Raw genomic sequence first — 26,927 nt, 5'->3', positions numbered from 1 at the left:
AATCTGTATGCAGGTCAAGAAGCAACAGTTAGAACTGGACATGGAGCAACAGACTGACTCCAAATTGGGAAAGGAGTATGTCAAGTCTGTATATTATGACCCTGCTTATTTAACATATATGCAGAATACATCATGAGAAATGCTGGGCTGGAAGAAGCACAAGCTGGAATCAAGATTGCTGGGAGAAGTATTAATACCCTTTGATACGCAGATGACACCACCCTTATGCAGAAAGTGAAGAAGAACTAAAGAGCCTCCTGATGAAAGTGAAAGAAGAGAGTGAAAAAGTTGGCTTAAAGCTCAACATTCAGAAAATGAAGATCGTGGCATCTGGTCCCATCACTTCATGGCAAATAGATGGGGAAACAGTGGAAACAGTGACAGACTTTATTTTTGGGGGCTCCAAAATTACTGCAGATGGGGTATGCAGCCATGAAATTAAAAGATGCTTGCTCCTTGGAAGAAAAGTTATGACAAACCTGGACAGAATATTAAAAAGCAGAGACATTACTTTTCCAACAAAGGTCCATCTAGTCAAAGCTCTGGTTTCTCCAGTAGTCATGTATTGATGTGAGTTGGACCATAAAGAAAGCCGAGTGCCAAAGAATTGATGCTTTTGAACTGTGGTGTTGGAGAAGACTCTTGAGAGTCCCTTGGACTGCAAGGAGATCAAACCAGTCCATCCCAAGGAAATCAGTCCTGAATATTCACTGGAAGGACTGATGCTAAAGCTGAAACTTTGGCCACCTGATACAAAGAACTGACTAATTGGAAGAGATCCTGATGCTGTGAAAGACTGAAGGCAGGAGGAGAAGGGGCTTACAGAGGATGAGATGGCTGGATGGCATCACCAACTCCATGGACATGAGTTTGAATAAACTCCAGGAGTTGGCAATGGACAGGGAGGCCTGGTTTATTGCAGTCCATGGGGTCACAAAGATTCGGACATGACTGAGTGACTGAACTGAACTGAACTGAACTCCAGTCTCTTCCCCTTTATCTCTCCTCTGTATCTTCATATTTCCTTATATATCCATGCATTACCTCTATCACTATCCTTATTGTGCTTGCTTTCTCTTTTAACTTTCAATGTCTCTCTTAAGAGTGGTTGCAAACAATTGGGGAGCTCTCCTGTTCTGTTGAGTATTAGCTTTTCTTTGTTCTCCTGATGTGTGCTTGTTTCATTATCTATTAACAGCCACATGGTGACAATCTGTGATACTATTTTTTTTGCCTTTACCTTTACCCTGGTTGACACATAGGTACTCTGTTGCTTAAATAGGCATGTGACCTGTTGAAGATGGTCTTAGGGAGAAAAACTCAGTGGTACCCTGGTGCCGAGGTAAAACCCTGACTACTTTAATTCTTGAGGGTAGAAGATATAAGGCACTAAGAATTTGTATGGAAAGATTGGAAGATATCTAAATGACAAATATCATCACCATTTCAGGGGTGAGTTCCAGAACCTCCGCTATTAGAATGATGGGAGGGGAAAAGAAGTGAAAAGAAGATTGTGAATGATACAAAGGAAGAAGTCGTATTGAATCTGTTAAAATATACATCTTTGCACACAAAGGACAAGTATTTATGGACTAGCTCTCAGGATTAAGGAATCATTAAGACTCCAGTAAATTCTTTTAAGGTTCACAGCCAGTATCCTAAAGGATAAGATAATAACTCCTGAAAAGGGTCTTATAGTATAATAAAGCATAGAATGCCTCTCTGTGTATCTGTAACTCAAGGCAATTTCATTTCATTATGTGTATATATACATACACATACATATACGTATATATATATATGATGTATTTACACATATGATATATATATGTGTGTGTGTGTGTGTGTGGTATTTCCTAAAGCCTCTATCTCTAGATAACTTGACTATAATCCTGATCCTGCCATTTTCAAGCTTGTGACCTATAACAAACTACTACTTCTTTGAACTTTTGTTTTCCCAGTTATGAAATTATGAGAATAACATGTGTCCTTCATGGCTATTTTAAAGATTGAGAGACTTAATGTATGTCAAATTTCTTACCCAAGAGACCATTTTATAACAAGTGCTCAATGAATTATCTCTAGATTTATTGTGCTTTTCAAGTTGCCTCCATCTTTTTAAAAATCAATACAGGATTCAATAATTCCATTCTGGTGGTCACACAGCTGGACTGTGTTTTCAGGTTTACTTTTTCACTGATTCCCTGACTACCTTCAAGACCAACACTACCCAAGTTTAGAGCACCTTGGCCAAATTGTGTGATGAGAAAGATAACTTCTCTGTTGTAGTGAAAGAGGCCTAGCCTGAGGTTAGGTGTCGTTCCTTACCTGCAGAACGACAGGTAGGATCAGATAATTTCTGGGTGCTTGTTGCTCTGACCCTCTGAAAGTCTATGACCCCGCCTGAGTTTAGAATAATGGTATCTGGAGACCCCTTTGGAATGAATGATGGCATCCAGAACTCTGATTCTAAAGTCAGGGGGATCTGGACAGAAATTCCTCCATGGGAAGGATTTCACAGCCATGACTGGAATGGGCACTGTAGGTCACAAAGCACTTTCATACCCATTATCTGATTTTATCTTCATGAGAACCTGGTAAAGTAAGTATTTTCACTCCCATCTTCATATGTGGAAACTAAAGTTCAGAGTAATAAACAGCTAATAAAGTGCTAAGTACTTTACACCAATTATCTCACTTAATTCATACAATACTCCTATGAGTTTTCTAATTCTTCCTTTTCTTCTTTCTTCTTCCTCTTCCTCCTCCTCTTCCTCATTCTCCTCCTTCTTATTTTTCTTCTTTCCATTTTATAGATCTGAGGCTCATGCAGGTTAAGGAGCTTTAACCCCATTAGCAAATAGTAGAGTTAAGATTCAACCCTAAATCTATCTAATAACTTCTATCTTAAATGCTTACCAGTTTATAAACAAGTGAAATGACCCAGGGTTATTTCCCTTTCCTTCAATTTTGCCAAAGAAACTTAAGAGGAAAAATAAAATAATAAAAGGAAACTTACACTTGGAGTGACATTGTGGCTATAAGGAATGATGGAGAACTGTAGAAAATAAAAGTACATGCCCTATTTTGCAGGGGGGAGGGGAGTTGTTAATCGGGTTGATGGAAGGTAGGCTCATCTGTGCTGGATCTTTTGACTTTAGAAGAAAAGCTGAATGTCTGCAATCTTAAGTAAAATCTATTTCTAAATGCTAATGATTACTAATTATCTAAGTGAAAACTATGGTTGCACAAAATGAAATGTTACCCCATCTTGACTGCATCTGGCTCACAGCATTATTCCTGTTCTGCACTGTGCTGTTTTCAAGGACCACTCCAAATAGCATTAGCTGCACACCTGCTGTGAAACCATCAGGTTGCCAGCTCAAGACTGGGACACAGCAGGCAACTATCAGTCCAGATATGCCTGTTGCTTATGATCAGCATGTACTCTTAGCAGATGTTCAATGCTTTGAATATCATTCTTGTCTGGATGCTTCTGTATAAAATAACTGCCTCAATGCTCACCATCACTCAGGAAAATTGATTTAATTATCTTCATTTTGCAGATGAGTAAATTAATATTCAGGTTGGTTACAAAGGTCACAGTTGCACATAGCCAACCTGGGATATAAGACTTAGCTCTAACACAATATTCTCTTCATCCTGTAAAGTTTCCTCTATCTTTTAGGTGATTTTAATTATCTTTTAAAGAAAGGCATTGCCAAAGAATGTTCAAACTACCACACAATTGCACTCATCTCACATGCTAGCAAAGTAATGCTCAATATTCTCCAAGCCAGGCTTCAACAGTACATGAACTGTGAACTTCCAGATGTTCAAGCTGGATTTAGAAAAGGCAGAGGAACCAGAGATCAAATTGCCAACATCCGCTGGATCATCGAAAAAGCAAGAGAGTTCCAGAAAAACATCTATTTCTGCTTTATTGACTATGCCAAAGCCTTTGACTGTGCCAAATTCCACCACAAATTCTGGAAAATTCTTAAAGAGATGGGAATATCAGACCACCTGACCTGCCTCCTGAGAAATCTGTATGCAGGTCAAGAAGCCACAGTTAGAACTGGACATGGAGCAACAGACTGGTTCCAAATTGGGAGAGGAGTACGTCAAGGCTGTATATTGTCCCCCTGCTTATTTAACTTATATGCAGAGTACATCATGAGAAATGCTGGGCTGGATGAAGCACAAGCTGGAATCAAGATTGCTGGGAGAAATATCAATAACCTCAGATATGCAGACGACACCACCCTTATGGCAGAAAGTGAAGAAGAGCTAAAGAGCCTCTTGATGAAAGTGAAAGTGGAGAGTGAAAAAGTTGGCTTAAAGCTCAACATTCAGAAAACTAAGATCGTGGCATCTGGTCCCATCACTTCATGGCAAATAGATGGGGAAACAGTGGAAACAGTGTCAGACTTTATTTTTTTTGTGCTCCAAAATCACTGCAGATGGGGACTGCAGCCATGAAATTCAAAAACACTTGCTCCTTGGAAGAAAAGTTACGACCAACCTAGACAAAATATTAAAAAGCAGAGACATTACTTTTCCAACAAAGGTCCGTCTAGTCAAAGCTCTGGTTTCTCCAGTAGTCATGTATTGATGTGAGAGTTGGACGATAAAGAAAGCCGAGTGCCAAAGAATTGATGCTTTTGAACTGTGGTGTTGGAGAAGACTCTTGAGAGTCCCTCGGACTGCAAGGAGAGAAATCAGTCCTGAATATTCACTGGAAGGACTGATGCTGAAGCTGAAACTCCAAAACTTTGGCCACCTGACACAAAGAACTGACTCATTGGAAAAGACCCTGAAGCTGGGAAAGACTGAGGGCAGGAGGAGAAGCGGATGACAGAAGATGAGACGGTTGGATGGCATCACTGACTCAATGGACGTGAGTTTGAGTAAGCTCCAGGAATTGGCGATGGACAGGGAAGCCTGGTATGCTGCAGTCCACAGGGTCAAAAAGAGTTGGACACAACTGAATGACTGAACTGAAGTGAATTATCTGTTATTTAATTTAAAGAGGGATTTTTCCTGTTTTCTCTACCTGGTTAGAATCTGAGACAAGAAGGAATGCAGGGGCCTGGAATCATCTTTCAAGAGAAAAGATATCTTTGCCACACCTCATCATCCCCTTAACCAGGTCTTCTAGGGATGGAGAAAAAACTGACAGTGTGAAGAAGGAGTAAGAAAACAAGGACCTGCTCCTTCATAGTTCAGAGGCTTCAACACTAAGGTGAGACACTCCCACATTCTACAGGTGACTGCAAGGACAAGCCCACAGGGAGGTGACTGGCTGCTGGAATTGGGTGATGCCAGGCAGATGCCAACCAGTTGTCTCATGGTCTAAGCCAGGCCCAGAAGCCTTTATATACAGTCCTGTCTCCATATTCCTCACCCTGAATGACTGCTTGCCTGTGAGGACGGTGAGTTTAGGGGTTGGGTCTTGGGATTGGGGTCTGGATGATGCCCACAGGGTTCCCAGATTCACAGGGATGAGGCACAGTGAGGGCAGATCCTGGGACCAGAAAAAGAGAGGCACTCCTTCAGAGGGGAACAATCTGAAGGGCTTTTAGAGGATGGAGGAAGAATATCTACGGAGTTGGGGTGAAAAGCTGGGACAATGAAGTCAGCGTATTTGCCTTGGATAACCATGGACTTATCCATAGGTACCATTTTCTTGCATCAGGACCTCTTTCTCTGGAAAAGATGAATTATTAATTTACATCTTGTGAACAGACATGTGTGTAAGAGGGTTACCTTCCTCAAGGACATGTATACTTAGACAGGCTGTATGAATAGACAATGGAAGGCTTTGCTCTTCATTAGAAGTATTTCAGTATCTCAGGAGCTTATGGAGATGTGTTTTGATGGATGGACTAACTGTCAAAACAGTCTCCGTGCTGTGCTGGTCACTGGGCTGATGCCCGTGAACAGGCAGATTTGAGGAGGACAGAGGAGTGGGGATGGGGCCTCAGTTTCTCTCTGGCTACGTGTGCTGTTGGGGAGCATCAGCACCCCACCCATCGTGTTTGTAACACTCTGCTATTTAGAGCTTTATGTGTGCCTGAATGTCAGTCTTGTGATTTAGGAAACTTGCATTTTCTGGGTTACCCCATTTTAGGTAACTGTGCCTTGCCTCTCAGAAGGGCTGGGGAGAAAATATTTCTGAAACTAGCAGACTGTCCCAGTTGAAGTGACTGACATCAGGAATCTGCCTAGGCAAGTTTCCAAGACGGTCCTGAGCCTTTCCAAGGTTGGTGTATTTGGTATGTGCGTGTTTTGCATACATCCATGAGGGCTTGTTTAAGTAAATTCACCTAAAAAGATTGAATAGAGAGAAACAAACATTTTATGTTGGGTTTGAGCTGTCTGGTGAGTGGCTGGATCCTTTAATCTACAGTGGATACTTTCTTTGCACGCAGATGGTGCCTGAGTGCATAGTCACACACTTGTGTCTCACTTTTTGCAACCCTATAGACTGTAGCCTGCCAGGCTTCTTTGTCCATGGGAGTTTCCAGGCAAGAAGAATACTGGAGTGGGTTCAAACCTGGGTCCCCTGCACTGAAGGCAGTTTCTTTACCGCTGAGCTACCTGGGAAGTCCTGAGGGCTTGCTCCCATATATGCCCTTTTGCATGTTTGCACATATGTGAAAGTTGCCAGTGTGAGTGCTTGAGGGCATCCAAGCTTCTGTGGGTGTGGAGTTCCCACTTGGGGCCTTGGGAGGAAGGTTTCTCTCTACTTCATATAAAGCTCCCTACTATCTCTTGGGACTTGATGAAGTGAGGGAATTCTCTTGTCATCAGCACCCTCTTGTGCTGGACACTGGAATGCCCATTTGCTGTTCTTTGAAGCTCCCTCAGATTAGGTCTTTTGGCAGATTCAAGGCAGGTCTTGTGGGCAATGGTGACTAATCTTGGGTCCAGCTCACTCTGTAAGGACTCTTGGGTACAAGTTGAAGGTAGGGAGGAAAGGCCAGGAAAGAAGCAGGGTGTCTTCCCCTTGGTCCTGGTCACCATTCCCCAACAACTCTCACTCTCCTGATCTTGGTCTTTCTACCCTCAGGTTCTGCTTACCTGCCTGCATCAGAACCATGTGTGACCAGCAGCAGATTCAGTGTTACCAGCCACACCCCCAGTATTGTGTGACATGTTCCCCCTGCTACATCTCCCAAACCCCTTGTGCCAACAGCCAGGTGGTGGTCCAAGCCCCCTGTGAGATGCAAATTGTGGAGTGCCCTGCACCATGCCCAGTTCAAGTTTCCCAGGTAAAATGCCAGGCTCCATGTCAGTCTAAAACTACAGAGGTGAAGGGCCAAGCTCCACGCGAGTCTAAGACCATCCAGGTGAAGGGCAAAGCTCCATGCGAGTCTAAGACCACCCAGGTGAAGGGCAAAGCTTCATGCGAGTCTAAGACCACACAGGTGAAAGGTCAGGCTCCAAGCCAGCCTCAGTTTACATGTGTTCAATGCCAGGTTCCATGCCAGTCTGAGGTTTCCTATGTGCAGTGTGAAGGCCCATGCCCTGTGCAGACCTGCTATGTAGAATGTGCTCCAGTTTGTTATACAGAAACTTGTTATGTGGAATGCCCAGGCCAGAGCTGTGTACCCTGCCCGGCACCTCAGCCTGTCCAGACCTATGTAACAGGTCCCCTGGTGTGCCAGCCTCAGGGAAGATTCTCCACCCAGTGCCAGTATCAGGGCTCCTACAGCGGCTGCGACCCCCAGCGAGAGTCCCGGGCTTCATTTAGCACCTGGGCGCCCCAGTGCCAGACCCGGGGCTCTTATGGGAGCTTTCCTGCACAGAGTCGCTCTCGGAGCACCAGCAGGTGCCTCCCTCCTCGCCAGCTGCAGCCTTCTTACCGCAGCTGCTCCCCACCACGACGTTCCGAGCCCTACTACAGCAGTAGCTGCCTGCCGTCAAGATGTTCTCTGGGCTCCTATAACTATTGTACCCCACCCCGCCGCTCTGAGCCCATCTATAACAGTGACTGTTCTCGGCGTCCCACTTTGGGCTGCTCTCAGAGATGTGGACCCAAGTGCCGAATAGAGATTTCCTCCCCTCGCTGCCCCAGGCAGGTTCCCCCGCAGAAGTGTCCTGTTCAGATTCCTCCCATCAGACGCTGCTCTGAGAGTTGTGCCCCACGACCCTCCTGGGGTACCTCCTGCCCGGATCTGAGATCACGTGCAGAGCCGTGTCCACTCCCAAGCTTCCATCCTCCACGGCGTTTGGACCAATGTCCAGAGCCATCACTGTGGCGAAGTCCACCTCCTGCTCCATGCCCACGTCCACTTCCAGCTCCACGTACATGTTCACGTCCAGAGCGGTGCGTAAGTCCAGAGTTCCGTCCCTGCTCTCCACCACGGCGACTTTCGGAACCCTGTTTGTATCCAGAACCACGTCCAGTGCCATATCCAGCCCCACGTCATCCTCGCCCAGTGCAGTGCGATCTTTCAGCACCGCGTCCATATCCGCAGCCCTATGAGCGCCAAGAATCTTTTCCACTTCTGGAGCCAATTCCACTTCCGGAGCCAATTCCGCTTCCATCGCCCTGCCCAAGCCCAGAGCCATGTGTGGAGCCCCGACCAAATCCATGCACAGGAGACCTAGGCTGTCATGAGTCCAGTCCACACCGCCTGGACACTGAGGCCCCCATCTGTGGCCCAGCTGGTTACAACTGGTGGCAAGACAGTGAGCCTGGATGTAGACCTTGCGATGTAGGCCTTCCAGAATCACAGGGTCTTGGTGGTTGTGGAGACCAAGGAGGCGTCAGTGTTGGAGTGAAAGGTGGAACTCGTGGTGGAGTAAAGGGTGCCTACTTTTAAAGAAAGCACGGCTGAGATAGCCTTACCTCTTGCCCTGAAAATGTTGATCCTCCATTCCCAGCAGCCACAATTTCCAACATTTTCTGGTTTGTATCACTTTCAAGACTTTCAGAGGCTCCCTGCTGCAGAAATGATGTCCAAACTCCTTTGCATGCCATCTCAGGATCCAGACCTGGGTCAGAGACACCTCTTTAGCCTCACATCTAACTCTTCCCCAAACACATCCTCCCGTTCTAGCCAGACCAGTCTGGCCACCATGGCACATCTTGGGTGTTTCCCAAGACATCCCCTTGGGGTCCCTGCCCCCAAGCGTCTGCTCACTCTTTCCCTACTACCTGGACCACTTCTCTGCTTCTCCCAGTATCTAAAAATCCAACCTGTATTTCAAGACCTATTCCTTGGAGCCTTTTGTATTTGTTCCTCTCTGCAGGACCCTGGACTGATTTCCTAGAACTCATTGAATCATCCACACCATCCATTTGGCAACTGCTTTGGAACATCTCTTGAATTGTTATTTCACTTTTCAGGTGTGTCTGTCTCTACCTGCCCAGCTAGGTTGTAAACTCCCATTGGAGTGGAGTCAAAGTATCCCCAAAGTCCTGTGCTTCTCCTGGGGCAGACAGCTCCTCAGTAAGGCTTCTGGGTTTGCAGCTTGAGCTATGGTCTGTCCTGATGTGCAACCACAGGACTGGAGACAAGAGGAAACCATGTAACAATAAAGATGATGATACCCTCACAGCCTAAGTCCTGCATAATGCCTGTATTCTTACTCCTTCCTGACTCTCTGGGATGAGTTTTTTTTTTTTTGTCTTCTTCTTCTTGGATTTATTTTACTTATGGTTTGAGCTTTCTTTAGCCTAGACTGAGTGGGCTGCCTTGTCAGTTTTCTGTCTACCATCAGTGTCCCTGGCCCCTGCTGGGAACGGGTGGATGAAGGGGATGAGGAATAAGGGAACAAGGAGGTTAACTCTTGCTCCTCTATTTAGAGGTAAAGGTCTCAGGCCAGGGTTGGGTATGTCACTCAACTCTGGGGCCTTAGTCATAGCCATGTGACCTCTGTGGAGTCAGGGAGGGGAGGAGGGAGTCTGGAATAGGCTCTCTGGGGTCCTTTGCACAGGATACACTCTTGTTTGGTTCAGAATAAATGATTAGCTTTTTTTTTTTTTTTTGATACAATAGAAAAGGATACATCTGAGGCTGAGTTTGCACTCCTTGATTGCCCTCAAATCCCATTAGGCATGGGTGGTTTTGGGTATATGAAGGTAGGGCTTAGAGAGGCAGAAAAAGGGGCGATGCTTCTGCCTCCCTGCAGATGAGATGGATACCACAGAGGATACTGGGAAACGATGCTGGGATGGGCTTCCCTAGAGAAGAGAGTGCCCTGAGGCCACCTTGGTCTTAGAAGATGAAAAAGTCTCCTCTTAGGAGGACAGCAGGGGTGGCTTTGGCTTAGGCAATAGTGCCCTCCTCCACACAAGCCACAACACCAAAAGACCCCATAGCTCTAGCTCAATAGTCTGAAACCACAGATCCAGGGCCTGGCTCTTCAGATGTCTTCCCCTCACCCAAGGGATCCAGTCCCTCAGTGTCAATGATGAATACCCAAGAGACCATGTAGTGAAACCCTGTGTTGTACAAAAGAAAACCAAGGCTTTTATGTGAAATCCACTCATTCATTTTTTAATTGACAAATATTCATTGCTTATCTGCTAGGAAGGTACTCATAAAAGGGAGAGACATAATGCTTATTTGCTGTCACAGCTTAGCACACTGATTCTCAGGGTGGTACCCAGAACAGTAGCATCAGCCTCACCTAGGACCTTGTTAGAAATGCATATGTATCACTCCAGAGCTATTGAAGCAGAAAATCTGAGAGTGAGGCCAAGAAAACTGTTTTAACCAAGCCTCCAGGTATTTATTTTACTTTCTTTCCCAGATATTTCTGATACCCAATAATGTTTGGTCATTATTGATTTAGTGAAATGCCTCATGCAGGTAGAAAATGAATATGTTTATGAATGTGCATGTGTATGTGTATATATTCTCTAATTTCTACAACAGTCCATCACAAAGACATTATCAACTTGCTGTTTGACAGAGGTGGAAACCTAATCCCACAGGATTTATGTGACTTGCCTAGTTGGGCAGCCAGATGTCATTTACAATCTATACCCTTTCCTGTTACACATGGTCCCATCCATCTTGGTCATAACCTCTTCCATAGATCTTTCCTGTATCACCTAAGTCATTTTTCCAACAACATTTTGGAGTTGTCTCACAGGTTTTTCTCCACTTTCGCCTTGCTTCTTCTCTGAAAATCCAGGCTCCTTTAGAACTGCACTTGCTCTGTGGCCTAGGCCCCAGAGGTCTGGCTGGGCCTGAATGGCTCCCATGGGCATCTGAAGGTTTCCATCACCCCAGGCCTTTGAGTTGGAGTGAAGACAGCAGGACAGGGAGAGGCTGGGAAGCCTCAGATGGCAATTTTCATTGGATCTTGCCCCTGTTTTCACAAACACACTACTGACAGGAACCCCCTTGACTGGGGGGAGGTGGGGAATAGACCCCCACCCCACAACCCAGGTACAGAAGAAACTCAGACTGACTAAGAGGGAAGGGCTTTCACTTCTAAGAAACGGCTCCCTCTGCAGGTGCAGGAGAAGGTCATGATGCAGGCTCTTGATTACAGTGTCCCACTACCTGTCCTATCCTCAGGGGACACACTCTGGTCCCCAGGATAACTGGGCCTGGATATGCAAAGGGACTGGAAGATGGTAGAATATAGGGGTCTCTGGGTGAGTCAGTCTGGGGTTGAGCCAGGGAACCCCTGACAGCCTGGTGCCCCCTGGCAGACCGAGGCTGTGATGCCATCTCCCAGTAGCCAGAGGGGCTCAAGGTCCAACACTCCTCTCCCCCAACACTGGTATGAACTGGCCTCAGTGGTCCTCCACTTCCTCTGACAGAATGCCCTGCCTTGAGCACCCAGGCAGGCCCATAGTGAAGAGTCACAGCCCATCTATAGCACTCAGAGAAAAGGGGTATTCAGGAGGATGTGTGTTTACATGTCCTTTTGGGGGCTTTACATGTTTCTCAGTATGTCCATTTGACTGTTGTTTCTGTCTGTGTGCTTTAGAAGCTCAGGGCTTTTATTTTTATTTTTTAAAATATAAACTTATTTATTTTAATTGGAGACTAATTACTTTACAATATTTTATTGGTTTTGCCATACATCAACGTGAATCCACCACGGGTGTACATGTGTTCCCCATCCTGAGCCCCCCTCCCACCTCCCTCCCCGTACCATCCCTCTGGGTCATCCCAGTGCACCAGCCCCAAGCATCCTGTATCCTTCATTGAACCTGGACTGGCAATTCATTTCATATATGATATTATACATGTTTCAATGCCATTCTCCCAAATCACCCCACCCTCTCCCTCTCCCACAGAGTCCAAAAGACTGTTCTATACATCTGTGTCTCTTTTGCTGTCTCACATACAGGGTTATTGTTACCATCTTTCTAAATTCCATATATATGCATTAGTATACTGTATTGGTGTTTTTCTTTCTGGCTTACTTCACTCTGTATAATAGGCTCCAGTTTCATCCACCTCATTAGAACTGATTCAAATGTATTCTTTTTAATGGCTGAGTAATACTCCAGTGTGTATATGTACCACAGCTTTCTTATCCATTCAGCTGCTGATAAAACTCCTAGAGAAGAACATAGGAAAAACACTCTCCAACATAAATCACAGCAGGATCCTCTATGACCCACCTCCCAGAATATTGGGAATAAAAGCAAAAATAAACAAATGGGACCTAATTAAACTTAAAAGCTTCTGCACAACAAAGGAAACTATAAGCAAGGTGAAAAGACAGCCTTCAGAATGGGAGAAAATAATAGCAAATGAAGCAACTGACAAAGAACTAATCTCAAAAATATACAAGCAACTCCTGCAGCTTAATTCCAGAAAAATAAACAACCCAATCAAAAAATGGGCCAAAGAAGCTCAGGGCTTTTAAAATGCATTTGGCAGTGGGGACTGGGAACTCAGAAGCAAGGTTTGGGATACCCTGCAGTCCTTCAACGCTGGCTTTGGATGGTCTTGCATGGTCATCTCCTCACTCCCCACTCTCCATTTCTTTGCTGACGACCTGCCTCCCAGATCTGGCTCTCTTCTCCTTCTACATCAACCATTTGAACAAAACTTAAAGTGTCCCCTGGACAAGGGCTGAACATTCCAGAGGAAAAAAAAAATCATTCATAAAATGCTTTAAAGGGGTTCAAAGACCTGTGAAAGACTCCGCTTGAATTCCACACTAACCTGAGGCAACCCACTTGTTGGACAGTATCATTCCATTTAGCAGTTTGATGGACTATTGCTAGAAATGCCACTGCTCTAGCCAAGTCACAAGCAATGTGAGGCAAGGGTCAGCCAAACGTCTGTGCCTGTAATCCAGTCATGCTGCATCAGAATGAGGGCCCAGTTTCCAGAGATGAGGGCTAAGTAGTCCAGGGGAATGTAAGAAATTGGGTCTAAGGCTCAGGTCTCATTCTTTGGAATCCTGCTTCTATCTCTCTGCAGTTCTCCTTTCTTTCCCTTCTTCTAAGCCTCCTTTCTTATTGCAAAATTCAGACTTAAATTGAAGAAAGTAGGGAAAACTACTAGACCATTCAGGTATGACCTAAGTCAAATCCCTTATGATTATACAGTGGAAGCGGCAGACAGATTCAAGGGATTAGATATGATAGACAGAGTCCCTGAAGAGCTATGGACAGATGTTTGTGACATTGTAGAGGAGGCAGTGCTCAAGACCACCCCCAAGAAAAAGAAATGCAAAAAGGCAAAATGGTTGTCTGAGGAAGCCTTACAAATAGCTGAGAAAAGAAGAGAAGCTAAAGGTAAAGGAGAAAAGGAAAGATATACCCATTTGAATGCAGAGTTCCAAAGAATAGCAAGGAGAGATGAGAAAGCCTTCCTCAGTGATCAATGCAAAGAAATAGAGGAAACAATAGAATGGGAAAGACTAGAGATCTCTTCAAGAAAAGAAAAGATACCAAGGGAACATTTCATGCAAAGATGGGCACAATAAAGAACAGAAACTGTATGGACCTAACAGAAGCAGAAGATATCAAGAAGAGGTGGCAAGAATACACAGAACTGTACAAAAGAGATCTTCATGACCCGGATCACCACGATGGTGTGATCACTCACCTAAAGCCAGACATCCTGGAATACGAAGTCAAGTGGGCCTTAAGAAGCATCAAAATGGACAAAACCAGTGGAGGTGATGGAATTCCAGCTGAGCTGTTTCAAAGCCTAATAGATGATGCTGTGAAAGTGGTGTGCTCAATATGCCAGCAAATTTGGACAACAGTGGCCACAGGACTGGAAAAGGTCAGTTTTCATTCCAATCCCAAAGAAAGGCAATGCCAAAGAGTGCTCAAACTACCACACAATTGAACTCATCTTACATACTAGCAAAGTAATGCTCAAAACTCTGCAAGCCAGGCTTCAACAGTACATGAACCATGAAATTACAGGTGTTCAAGCTGGATTTAGAAAAGGCAGAGGAACCAGAGATCAAATTGCCACATCTGTTGGATCATGAAAAAAACAAGAGTTCCAGAAAAACATCTGCTTCTGCCTTATTGACTACACCAAAGCCTTTGACTATGTGATTCACAACAAACTGGAAAATTCTGAAAGACATGGGAATACCAGACCACCTGACCTGCCTCCTGAGAAATCTATATGCAGGTCAAGAAGCCACAGTTAGAACTGGACATGGAACAACAGACTGGTTCCAAATTGGGAAAGGAGTACATCAAGGCTGTGCATTGTCAACCTGCTTATTTAACTTATATGCAGAGTACATCATGTGAGATGTGGGGCTGGATGAAGCACAAGCTGGAATCAAGATTGCTGGGAGAAATAACAAAAACCTCAGATATGCAGATGACACCACCCTTATGGCAGAAAGCGAAGAAGAACTAAAGAGCCCCTTGATGAAAGAAGAGAGTGAAAAAGCTGTCTTAAATCTCAACATTCAGAAAATTAAGATCATGGCATCTGGTCCCATCACTTCATGGCAAATAGATGGGGAAACAATGTAAACAGTGAGAGACGTTATTTTGGGGGGGTTCCAAAATCATTGCAGATGGTGACTGCAGCCATGAAATTAAAAGACGCTTGCTCCTTGGAAGAAAAGCTGTGACCAACCTAGAAAGCATATTAAAAAGCAGATACATTACTTTGCCAGCAAAGGTCCATCTAGTCAACGCTATGGTTTTTCCAGTAGTCATGTATGAATGTGAGAGTTGGACTATAAAGAAAGCTGAGCGCCAAAGAATTAATGCTTTTGAACTGTGGTGTTGATGAAGACTCTTGAGAGTCCCTTGGACTGCAAGGAGATCAAACCAGTCTATCCGAAAGAAAATCAGTCTTGAATATTCATTGGAAGGACTGAGGCTGAAGTTGAAACTTCAATACTTTGGCTACCGGATGCGAAGATCTGACTCATTGGAAAAGACCCTGATTGAAGGCAGGAGGAGAAGGGGACAATAGAGGATGAAGTGGTTGGATGGCATCACCGACTCGATGGACATGAGTTAGAGCAAGCTTTGGGAGTTGGTGATGGACAGGGAAGCCTGGCGGGCTGCAGTCCATGGATTCACAAATAGTCGGACATGACTGTGTGACTGAACCGAACTGAACTGAAGCCTCCCTCCTTGAGATTAGCATCCTCACTGTCGAATGAGGAAATCACACTAGATGTTCTTAGAGGCTGTCTTTGCACCAGGTAAATTTCCATAGTTCCTCTTTGTTACAGGCACAAGGCTAAGGTACAGTAAGCTGGGAACCCACTTAAAGACATGGAATCCCAGGATCCAACCCAGAACTACTTAATTTGAATTTCCAGCAATAAAATCTTGGACTGTAGTTGAAAATTACTCTGATCAGCTGGGTGGGGAGACCATTGTTACAATGAACACCCAGGGGCATGAGCTTACTCTATACCTACAAGGAACGTTAAAGCTTGTACATATCTGGGTACAACATGAGTAGAATGTGGACATGATGGCAATAGGGTGCTGACCATTAAGCTTTTTTTTGGGGGTGGGGGAGGTTTTAGGTAATTATCCTCTGTGTGGAATCAAATTTATACTCAGTCTAGAAACACCTTAAGATAAAGTACTTCTTCCTTTCTCTCAGTTAAAACCCCATCCCCACTGCCACTAAAAATACTTAGAATGGAGCACTTGTAAGTGGCTGATGAGGGGGTTGGGTGGTGTCCAGTATATGTAAGATATTTTTGCTAGGATAGGAGAAGCCAAGTTTTGGCATATCTCTCCTTTACCCAGGAATTTCCCAAATAGTAAAAGGGAGAAATTCCACACTCCATAGTTTGTCCAACAGATTAGAATAGTCCAGGATGAATAAGCAAATAGAACTGTCATGTGTAAGGAAGTAGCTTGGCTGTTCATAATGGTTTAGCTAGGTGTATGGCAGTAATCAGAAGGCAGGCAGTGCGCAAGTAGACACCTCGTTGACAAATGGGAGAATGGCCAGATGGTGAGCAAGATTTGGTCCTTGGCCACAGCATACTCCTGATTTCTGATGTGGTGGGACATCCCAGAGGATCCACATGCCTATGGCCTGAGACTAGGAAGGAAGAGAGGGTGATGGTGATGCATGATGACTCATGTTTTTCCCCATCACCAGGGACAATCAAAATTATTCCTCCAAAAGAAGAAGCTCCCTGACCTGGAAGGTTAAAGTAGAAGTACCTAGAAGCCTAGAAATAACTCAAGATGTGTCAAACCTGCCCACCACATTCCTCACTACATCTTATCATGGGAGCCCTGAGCTGGGTTAACACCTTCCCTCTGTTCTCCAGTACTAACAGCTATCAGGGGAAAAACCCCATGTATCAACTTGTATCAACACATCCATTCATTTGGCAAATCTTTATGGAGCCTCAGTGCTCTGCCAGGAACTGTGCTTATTCCAGGAGAGGCAATGGTGAGCCAGGCAGACCCTGTTTGTCTCACCAAGAGGTTAAGAGACAATAGAAGTCGTAAGAGTTTCAGTGTGGGGGCACAGGGTACTGAGGAAGCCCACTGGAGGGGCACTTGTAGGGGTTAAGTGCCTGGAGGAGGCAGCTATGATCAGCAACGTGAAGGACAGGTGGGAGTTATCTAATGAATGGAGGGAAGAGGAACTGTGTTCCAGACAGAGATGATAATAGGCGTGCTGTCAGAGCAAATGGTATAATGAGAGAAGCCCTTGGAGGGGTATTTCTTCCTTCATTGATCATCTGTCTTGGTTCCTAACACTTTTATGGTCCCCAGATTCAATTCTTATCCTGCTCTAATGAACTTCTTATCAGCCTCTTAGAGAAACACTTGAGAAGAAATTGACTGAAATTCCAAGTGTGGAATTCAAGGGATGGGGAAATTGAAGAGTAGGCAGTGATTCAACACAGGTTAGTATAATGGCCTTAATCTGAAAAGATAAACTATAGTTAAGGTAAATGTGAAGTTATGAATTTAATTTAAATGTAAACCGCACTTAAGATAGAAGATGAGTTGGTATTTGTAAACCTGCATGTATGGAGAAAGCATGGTTGATTACAACTTAATACAGGCCAAGAGTGAGATTATCTGTGGCAAACGGTGATGAACTCTTGTTATTTTAGTTAGGCATGAGTGTGCTGCTCTGCTTGGCACACACAGTGCACACCGGGGTACCTAGTTTGTTCAGCTCAGATCAAATAGGAGTGAGGCTTGAAGATGATGACCTACTGTGTGCAAGCCACCACCTGAAGAGGAAACCTACATTCTTACTCATATTCACTCCTTGAAAAGATGCTATGATTTGCTCCAATTTATAAGCAGTCTCCCTCTCTATTTCTCTCTCACACACATACAATCTAGCAAAGTTAACTAATTTATCTGGTCACACATCTAAGACCTGATAATGCTAGACTCCAAGTCCAGGCTTATCTTACTCCCAAACTTGGTCTGTCTCCCTGTGAAAGGCATAGTGATGTTATAAAAAGAGTAGCATGTTGCAGTCTTCCACGATTTGAAAGGCTTTTTTTTTTTTTCATAGAAAATATAACTCAAGAGCTTAAATCAAATGAATGGAAAGCATAAAGAGAAGATTTTGGCTAAAAATAAAGAAGATAGCAGAACTGTTTGGAAATGGAATATTTATCCACACATTCAACAAATATTTATTCAAATATTAATTGAGTTTTTACTATGTGTCAGATGTTTGGATGCTTGGGATATATCAGTTAACAAAACAGACAAAGATTATCATTCTCAAGGTGTTCAAGCCACGAGGGAAGCCCGTGTTGATATTCTAGCAAAGAAAAATATAAACAGTGGATGTGTTTTTAAATTATATAATAAAATACCCAAAGTAGTTTGGAGGCAAAAACAAATAAAGCAATGATGAAGATGATCTGTGCATGCATCCCAGACAGCATAGGAAGGGGAGAGGGACTGAAGGTGGTGGGTGGCAAAAAGGGGCTCAGAGGGGTGTGGAACTGTGAACCAGCACACAGGAATAGAAAAGACATAGGATGGGCATCATGGAAAGTGAGCTTGATGCTGGCCCCACCTCTTACTAACTGGGAGGTTTAGCTTAGCTTAGGTCTTAAGCTGGAGAAGGCAATGGCACCCCACTCCAGTACTCTTGCCTGGAGAATCCCATGGATGGAGGAGCCTGGTGGGCTGCAGTCCATGGGGTTGCAGAGAGTCAGACACGACTGAGCTACTTCACTTTGACTTTTCACTTTCATGCACTGGAGAAGGAAATGGCAAGCCACTCCAGTGTTCTTGCCTGGAGAATCCCAGGGACGGGGGAGCCTGGTGGGTTGCCATCTACGGGGTCTCACAGAGTCAGACACGACTGAAGCGACTTAGCAGCAGCAGCAGGAGGTCTTAAGCTAAGACTTAGCTTAACTAAGTCTCTCTGACACTTAGTTTTTTCATCTATAAAATTCAGCTAAAAAAATACATACACCTGTCTGGGTCACATTGAAAGTTAAATGAGATACATTATTTAAAACATTTTGTATGTTACAAAATACTACAAATACATTTGTTTTTGGCAGTAAGATGGTCAGCCTTAAGGAGAGTAGAGGAAAGATACAGCAATTGGCCCTGGGAACTGTCCACTTGATAAAGGAGGTAGACCACAAAAACAGGTAAGTCCGGGCCCAAGCAGAGGTCAAATGAGTAGAAGAGAAGCACAAACAGGAGTGAATGCGGTCAGCTTGATCTCCCGTGGCCTCGGCCTGCAGTGGCTTAAAGCCAGGTTTTGGTTCCCAGACAGAGATTGAGTTTGGGCTGTGATAGGGAGAGCATTGAATCCTAGCCGCTAGACCACGAGGGCCAGTGGCCAGTGACAGGCCCTGGACCATCAGCTATACAAAAATGAATTTCCACAAAGAGATGGGAAGTAGTGAAACCATCAAAGTGTTTATTAGGAGGAAGAAAAGTACAGTGTGTGTGGATAGACTCATGGAGTAATGCCCCCTTGAATCACTTTTTGGGGGCATTTTTTTCCAGGTTTCCTTTGGCCAATTATCTTGCTTTGACTAGTTTTGAGTCAGAATTTGTTATAACACAGGGTCCTCCTATGTGTGCACATGCATCTTTTAGCCGAGATGGATTCTAACAAAGAGGCCAATGGGTAGTTGACATCACTTACTATGAGGTGACACCTTCTCTATTTTGACCTCCAAGGAGCCTTTCTGCATATGTGTAGTTGGGGAGGTCTCCTGACTTTGAGAATGAGAAATATGTGGTCTCTTATTTTCTATCTGGGGGTTCCCAAATGGCACAGTGATTAAAAAACCTGCCTGCCAATGCAGGAGACTCAAGAGACGTGGGTTTAATCCCTGGGTTGAGAAGATCCTCTGGAGTAGGAAATGGAAACCCACTCCAGTTTTCTTGCCTGAGAAATTCCATAGACAGTGGAACCTGGTAGGCAGGCTATAATCCCTGGGGTCACAAAGAGTTAGACACAACTGAGCACTGACGCACATGCATGCACGCACACACACACACACACACGTCCTCTATCTGTGCAGAGCCCAGCCTCCTCTCTCAATTGTCCTGCTATTTTTATTTGGTTCACCGGAAACTAACTCCGACTCCCCAGGGGCCCATATATCTCCTGCCTCAAGCTAGGTCAAGTAGGGGGGCTTGGAAGAAAAGCAATTGAAGAAGTAAAGGGACATGGAATGGCAGACAGAAGAGGGACAAAGCGATGATGCTGGAAAATGGCTGAGGCAAAACGCTGAATCTAGAAAGAGTAGAAGTTTTGAGATCACAAAGTTCAAGTACCAGGGTGGATGTTGGGTTTAAGGATACTGAGATGAGCAGCTATCACAAATGACCACCAGCTTATTGATGTTGTGCAGCCAGTTTACCACTGGTGTGTCTCCTTGGACCAGCCAGAGAGACAGGTGGTACCAGGGAGAAGAGGCTCTCCATCAATCAGAAGTACCTTTTAGGCTTGAATGGAGATTGGGCCCTTAGTCACTCAAAGGCCTCCTGACTTGACCTTGCCTGGATAAAAAGGCTGGGCTGAGCAAGCATTTATTCATCATTTATTTCCTAAGCATCCCATTTGCATTCTTCAGAGGTTTGTTTTATTCAGTCAGAAATCCGGGAGCTTTTTCCAATGAGTATAGTCTTAATCCTCCAGTAGCAAACTATATTGGCATTTGTTGCTGCTTAGTCGCTAAGTTGTGTCCAGCTCTTTGCAACCCCGTGGCCTATAGTCCACCAGGCTCCTCTGTCCATGGAATTTCCCAGAGAAGAATACCAGAGTGGGTTGCCAGGATACAAATACCACAGACCTATTCCTTATCTGAATCCCTTGGCACCAAATAAAATTTAGGACATTTTAAAAAAGGAGGATAGTCAATAAATATAATTTATTTTTGATAGTAATGCTGCAGGAATACTTCAGAGTTGGCCATGTACAACCCCAACACCATGGATTTTGTTGACCTAAAACAGACTGCCAGCTATTTCTCCAGCAAAGATGAGTTTATTTGGGATCCTTGGTGAATTGCAACGTGGTGTCTGCAACCATGGGGAGTCACATACAAGTCCCTACATGGTGAGGAAAGGAGAACACTTTTATGAAGGGGAAAAGGAAGTTGGGAGGGCTGTAGTTAACAAGAGTCCATGGTTTTTCATTGGCTGAGTCCTGGTCAGGAGAGAAGTCTTTTTCTTCTTGTTGGGCTCTGTTATCCTTGCAGGGCATGAGAGCTTCCCCTGGTGGTGCTAGCCTCTATTTAATTGAGATAGTCACATAATTTTTTACAAACTCAAACCAAGGAGTCCACCACATCTTGGGGAGGCAGGGCGTAAAGTCCAGATCTTCCACACCCCATGGCTTCAGGGTTCCCTCAGAGAGGTCATTTGTATTTCTGCAACAGAACATAGGAACATTCACAGTAAGGTGAAGAAACCTCACTGTCAGCTCAGTTCAGTTTTTTTTGCCACCTAATGACTATCATAAACAATCAGACAAGAAACTCAGTTTTCGAAGGTCTTTGGATTTGGAATTCATGAGAAAGCAATTATCAATCTTGACAACATCTAGGGGATTATCAGCAGTGGCATTTTCTCAGCTCTCCCCCTACTGCTGTTGTCCTCTGTCCCAAAGTCTCCTGCGTGAATCCTCAGCATGAATGTGACTATCCTTACCCTGCTAAAATGTCAAACATACAAGTAACAATAATAAAATTGAACCAAGACCTTCAGTGGATTTTTGGTGAACATTGCATAAAACCTGGGGGACTGACCCTGGCTGTAGTCTCCCCAAAATCTGGACCTAGTCTTCTTTTCTGCCTTATTCTGTGCCTCACTCTCCCTCCCTACTCCATCACATATGCCCTACATTCCAATCATGCTGGACCACTCTGCTCCCAAAAGACCACCTGTATCCTCCTGCACCATACATATTCTCACACTGCTCTTCTCCACTGAACGTCCTCCTGGTTCCACCCCAGGGATCAAGTCTTCACCACCCTTTAAAGCCTATATTCGTACCAGACCTCTTTGACAAATCTTTCTGGTTACCTTCTTCAGAATTCCTTTCTCTTTTACCTATTTTCCAAGAATAATTTGTATCTTGCCCCTAGACACACTTTACTACTTACTGGATTTTTTTTTGTTTGTCTATAACATTTTGGATTTATTAGTTAACAATTTTTAAGAAATTTGGAAAATTTTTGACTATTGTTTTAAAATGTATTTCCTCCTCCATTCTATTTATTTTATCTTCTGGACTCTAACATGTATGTAGACTGTTTGCTATTTTTTAACAGATTATCAATCATGTGTTCATTTTTCCCCAATATTTTTTCCTGTCTTCCATTCAGTTTGAATAATTTTTTTCAAATTCAGGTTCACCAATCTGTTCTTCTGTGCTTTACAATCTGCTAAGACCATCCAGTGACTTTTCTGACATTATATTTAATTTTGAACTAATTTTTTTCAGATAATCTGTTTCTAATTTTTAAAATTTCCATTTGGTTATTTTTAACCTTGGGGAACATAGGAAATCTATATTGCAGTAATGAAAAAATTTTAATGAATATTGAATATGTCTGTTCTTAAGTATACCAGTCACACCACTTGAAGTCACACTTTAAGACCTCTTCTTTTGTCACTTTCTTTTTTCACTTATCCCATTTTTACTTTACTTAATTCCTGCAGATCTGCCCCAGGAAACTGTGAATTCTTTTCAGGGTATAATTTAGGGAAACATGCCCCTCTTCAGTCCTCGTCTCCAATTTTAATTCTAGAGGTCTCGTCATAATGTCAGGTTTGTTGAGGTATATTGGGAAAAATGGCATTTAGTTTTAATAAGACCCACCTATTTTTAAAAGATAGCTTTGGCTTAATAAAAGCCCACTGTCTGTTAAAAATTCATGTCTGAATCTATTTTTCTTTATACCTATCAACCTGAACATCAATTAGTGCTGAATGCAATCTGGTCTACTTTCTCTTTGCCATCTTAATTTGTAAATCCTGAAGAAGACATTTCTATCATAATCTCAATTTAAAATATTAGAAAACTAAGGTTATGATAGAATATTCCATTCTGATATGGTTCTAGTAATCAGAATATTCTATTCTGATACGAAATATCGCCTGCCACATCAATAAACAAAGGATGCCACAGTCATCAGAGACTGCAGCCACCACCAATGGTGAGCTGGTGAGCCCCAAGGAAAAGAATACCTGCTATCTAGCAGTCATCAGATGCAGCCACTCCCTGTGGTGAGCCCTCAGGAAATTTGGGATGTGTAAACAGAGGATACTGGTCCCAGATAGCTGAGGCACATATCCAAGGAATGATTTCAGTGAGCCCAGACTCTTGCATCTTCCCAAACACAGAAAAGTGCTAAGTTCCTTTATTTAAGATATCTGGTTTTCTTTTACTAATGGTAATCTTTTGCACCTACTATTTGCCCTTTGTTGCAAAACTCCTAAATACCCTAGTTTCCCCCTCACCTCATCTCAGTTTTCTCAGGGTTACTTGAGATGCTATTTCCAGGGCTTGAAGTCCTAAAAATTTTCACCAAATAAAACAAAACTCTAAACTATTAGACTGTGAATAGATTTTTTAGTTGACAGTCATACACACATACACACACCCCTGCAATTTAGACATGTAGATTTTCACTCCAAGCTATCTAGATCCAGAGGTCCAGATGAAAAATTAATATCTGGGGTGGAAGGAAAGGCATCATGTGACCAGGTCCCTCAGTGTGAAGAGAAGGCTGTGAAGAGAGCCATCTTCCATGGAAAGGAAGGCAATAGAGGAGTCCACAAATGCTGGTGTCTGTTTCCACCCACTATAGCCCTCATTTTAGGCAGGTGCTTTCCTAGCCAGGAACAGCTGCCCTGAGCCACATGGAGGGAGGCAGGGAAGAAGTGCCATTCATCACCTGTCACAGGAACCATGTAGGTGGCAGGAGGCGGTCCTCTCATGTCCAGATGCCCAGGCCCTGGCTCACACCTGAGGGCAGAGCCCAAGGCCAGGATAAAAGGGCCTTGGGACACAGCACCTCCATCCACTCCTTTCCTGAGGTGCTGACGACTCTCTGCTGCGTGTGCGCTGGTGAGTGTCCACTGGGAATGGGAGCAGGGCCTTCCAAAGAGGATGCTTAGACCAGAGGAGAGGGCAGGGCAGAAACTTGGGGGTGGAGTTGTGGCTGGCAAGGACAAAAGCTCAGGAAATCTGAAGGAGGGAAGGATAAGATGAGGGACAGACCAAGAGCTACTGGAAACATTCTTGTGGCTAGTGCTGGAGCTGTAGAGAAACCAAATGGTTTTCAGTTGCTGGGTGTGTTTTTCTGCTTTTAGGGAATAAAAATACTGACCTCTAGATGATGCTGGAGTAGGGTATATAATGGAAACATCATTTTGGAAACACATCCCTACCCAGTTGTAGAAATAATGGACTGAGGATGTTAGTACTTAGTGGAGAGAATCAGAAACACTTGTGGATCTGTTTGGATTCCAACAAGAAGATCCATAGTAGAGGCTGAGAAGCCCGGCAACAAGCCAGGGGAGAAGGATATAAGACAGTCATTGGGTTGGGAGTCAGGGAACCTGGGGATGAAACTGTGATGTATTTGTGAATAGCACCAGGCCAGTGAATTTGCCTTTGTTTCAGTTTCTTCTGAAATGAGCTGACTGGGACACATTGACTCCAAGGCCCTTTGTCATTGCAATTTTCTATGTTCTGCAAAACCAAAACATAGCAGAAATTCTTCATGGAGGGGAAGATTTTTCATTTTCCTTAATGAGGCTTTCAGCTCTAAAATGGTCCCTACATTGGACATTTTCAAGGATCTTGGTGACGTGGTAGAGAGAATGCTGACCTGGAGCCAATTTATTTCCTGGTCCTTTTTCTGACACTTAGGAAATGTTAATGAGCACAAAAGAGATGATTTTCTTATGTCTGATCTGAAAGCTTTCAAGATAAATGGTCTAGAAAGATGCTGAAAGTTCAGGAAGGGGCAGGGAAGTCTCTGTGTGCTGGTCTGACCTGCTGTCTGTCTCTCCCTCAGATCCTGAACCCGCCCACCAAGATGTCCTACCAGCAGAACCAACAGCAGTGCCAGCCCCCTCCTAAGTGTGCCCCCAAGTGCCCCACCCCAAAATGCCCCCCAAAGTGTCCCCCAGTCTCCTCCTGCTGTGATGTCAGCTCCGAGGGCTGCTGCGGCCCCAGCTCCGGGGACTGCTGCAGCTCTGGGTGTGGGGGCTGCTGCCTGAGCCACCACAGGCACCGCAGGTCCCACCACCGCAGACGCCACAGGTCTGACTGCTGCAGCCAGCCCTCGGGGGGCTCCGGGTGCTGCGGAGGGGGGAGTGGTCAGTCCTTTGGAGGCGGCTGCTGCTGAAGTGGACCTGAGCCAAGAAGAGCTGAATTAGAGGCATGAAAAAGACAAGACCATCTTCCTTTGGCCTGTCTGCTGAGACGTTATCAGTGAAGATTTCGAATTTTGTCCTAGAAGTTTCTTCTGACTTGGAATCCAGAAATCTGTGTTCTTTCCTAAAAACTCATCTGCCAATCCCTGATCCCATCTCTTCAGGCTGCCTTGGGAACCCCAGAGAATAATTCTTATGCCACTGGCAGTTCCCTACCTGAAATGAAACAATAAAACAAATCATCCATTCACCACCTTGTCCTAGACTGTCTTCCTCTTACTTGTCGACGTACCGGGAAATACAAGCATGTCTGCCCTCTGCCCTTTCTCCACTTGTCATCTGAACCCTAGAACAGTATCAGTTGCTTTCTAGACTCATTGAGTCCTTAAGATTAAATTCCTTCAACTCCTGTCCTCATTAAAGCTGAAACTAGTCACTCTCTTAGAAGAGGTCAGGGAACAGAAATTAAGATGTTTGCCTTACCAGACAGAACTTTCTGTAAGGAACTGCTGACTTATTGAAGACCTGAAAGGCAAATAAAGGTTGATAAGTGGCAAGTTCAACTACCACTGCCTCTAGGCACAGGGAGAAATGCTGATATGGGTCCTGATAGATGCTTCAAGGCCTGAAGCTCCTTACAAACAAGGAGACAAACTCTCTTGGATCTTCCCTTCTTTTTACCTTTTGATCTCTGGTGAGTCCAGAAATCAGTGTCCAGCAGTGGAGGTTGGACTTAATTTCTTCTCTGCCTCCTATGTGTGGGAGCCCTCCTGCCCACACATAGGAAATTTCTCCACAATTTCCATTGAGTTTGAGGTCAGGATGTCCACACAGTCCAGGCAACACATTAGGACCCAGGATGCTCTCTGACCACCCTCTTCCCCATCTTAGACGGTCAAACCAGTGGGAGGAGAGCTTCACGGTCTTTCACCGTCATGGACCAGAGCAAGAAGGACAGGCACTCCAGCAGACTTGTTGACCCTCATCTGCACACTCTCTGAAAAACACCTGCTCCTCTGTTACTGGTCTGAGTCCTGAGGACAGGGTGTCAACGATGGAGCAATTCCATTTGTCAGGCTGGTGGTCTAGTGGCTAGGATTAGGTCCTTTCACCACTATGAACTGGGTTCAATTCCCAGTCAGGGAAAATGTGTTTTGGGGGGATTAACTGGTGGTGCTAGTAGTAAAGAACCTGCCTGCCAATGTAGGAGACATAAGAAACGTGGGTTCAATCCCTGGGTTGGGAGAATCCCCTGGAGGAGGAACTGGCAACCCACTCTGGTACTCGTGCCTGGAGAATCCCATGGACACAGGAGGCTGGCAGGGTTAGGATTACTGTATTCCTACTATTGATAATTTGCTACAAGGAACATCCTTATGCATATATTTTTTTTCTTACCATTCCCTTATTTCTTTAGGCTAAGTTCCTATATATTCAAACACTGTCAAAAAAGTATGCTCATTTTACATTTTAATTCATTCACACATCATAAAGGCTGATTAAATGAATGAATCATCATACTGTCATGCATGATAATTATACCAATTTATTTTCAAGCCAATGAAGTTTGAGTGTCCAATTCCATGCATCCCCTCCAACAATGAGAGTC

At 44.3% G+C, this 26,927-nt stretch overlaps 2 protein-coding genes across 2 annotated transcripts; both read left to right on the top strand.

The window, feature by feature from the left end:
* Nucleotides 1–7,103: 7,103 nt before the first annotated feature.
* On the top strand, nucleotides 7,104–9,562 carry KPRP (keratinocyte proline rich protein). The gene has a single exon (XM_019958166.2). It carries the CDS (start codon nucleotides 7,104–7,106, stop codon nucleotides 8,832–8,834), a length of 1,731 nt encoding a protein of 576 aa, XP_019813725.2. The 3' UTR covers nucleotides 8,835–9,562.
* A 15,416-nt stretch (nucleotides 9,563–24,978) lies between these two features.
* On the top strand, nucleotides 24,979–25,298 carry LOC139179959 (late cornified envelope protein 1E-like). Its single transcript, XM_070780738.1, has one exon. It carries the CDS (start codon nucleotides 24,979–24,981, stop codon nucleotides 25,288–25,290), a length of 312 nt encoding a protein of 103 aa, XP_070636839.1. The 3' UTR covers nucleotides 25,291–25,298.
* The last annotated feature ends 1,629 nt before the right edge of the window (nucleotides 25,299–26,927 follow it).

The sequence above is a fragment of the Bos indicus genome, chromosome 3 (assembly GCF_029378745.1).
Source record: "Bos indicus isolate NIAB-ARS_2022 breed Sahiwal x Tharparkar chromosome 3, NIAB-ARS_B.indTharparkar_mat_pri_1.0, whole genome shotgun sequence".
NCBI classification, from domain to species: Eukaryota; Metazoa; Chordata; class Mammalia; order Artiodactyla; family Bovidae; genus Bos; species Bos indicus.
This window is presented reverse-complemented; position numbering and strand designations above follow the sequence as displayed.

Coding starts and splice junctions, on each gene's coding strand:
- KPRP (XM_019958166.2), top strand. CDS start 7,104: ATGTGTGACCAGCAGCAGATTCAGTGTTACCAGCCACACCCCCAGTAT.
- LOC139179959 (XM_070780738.1), top strand. CDS start 24,979: ATGTCCTACCAGCAGAACCAACAGCAGTGCCAGCCCCCTCCTAAGTGT.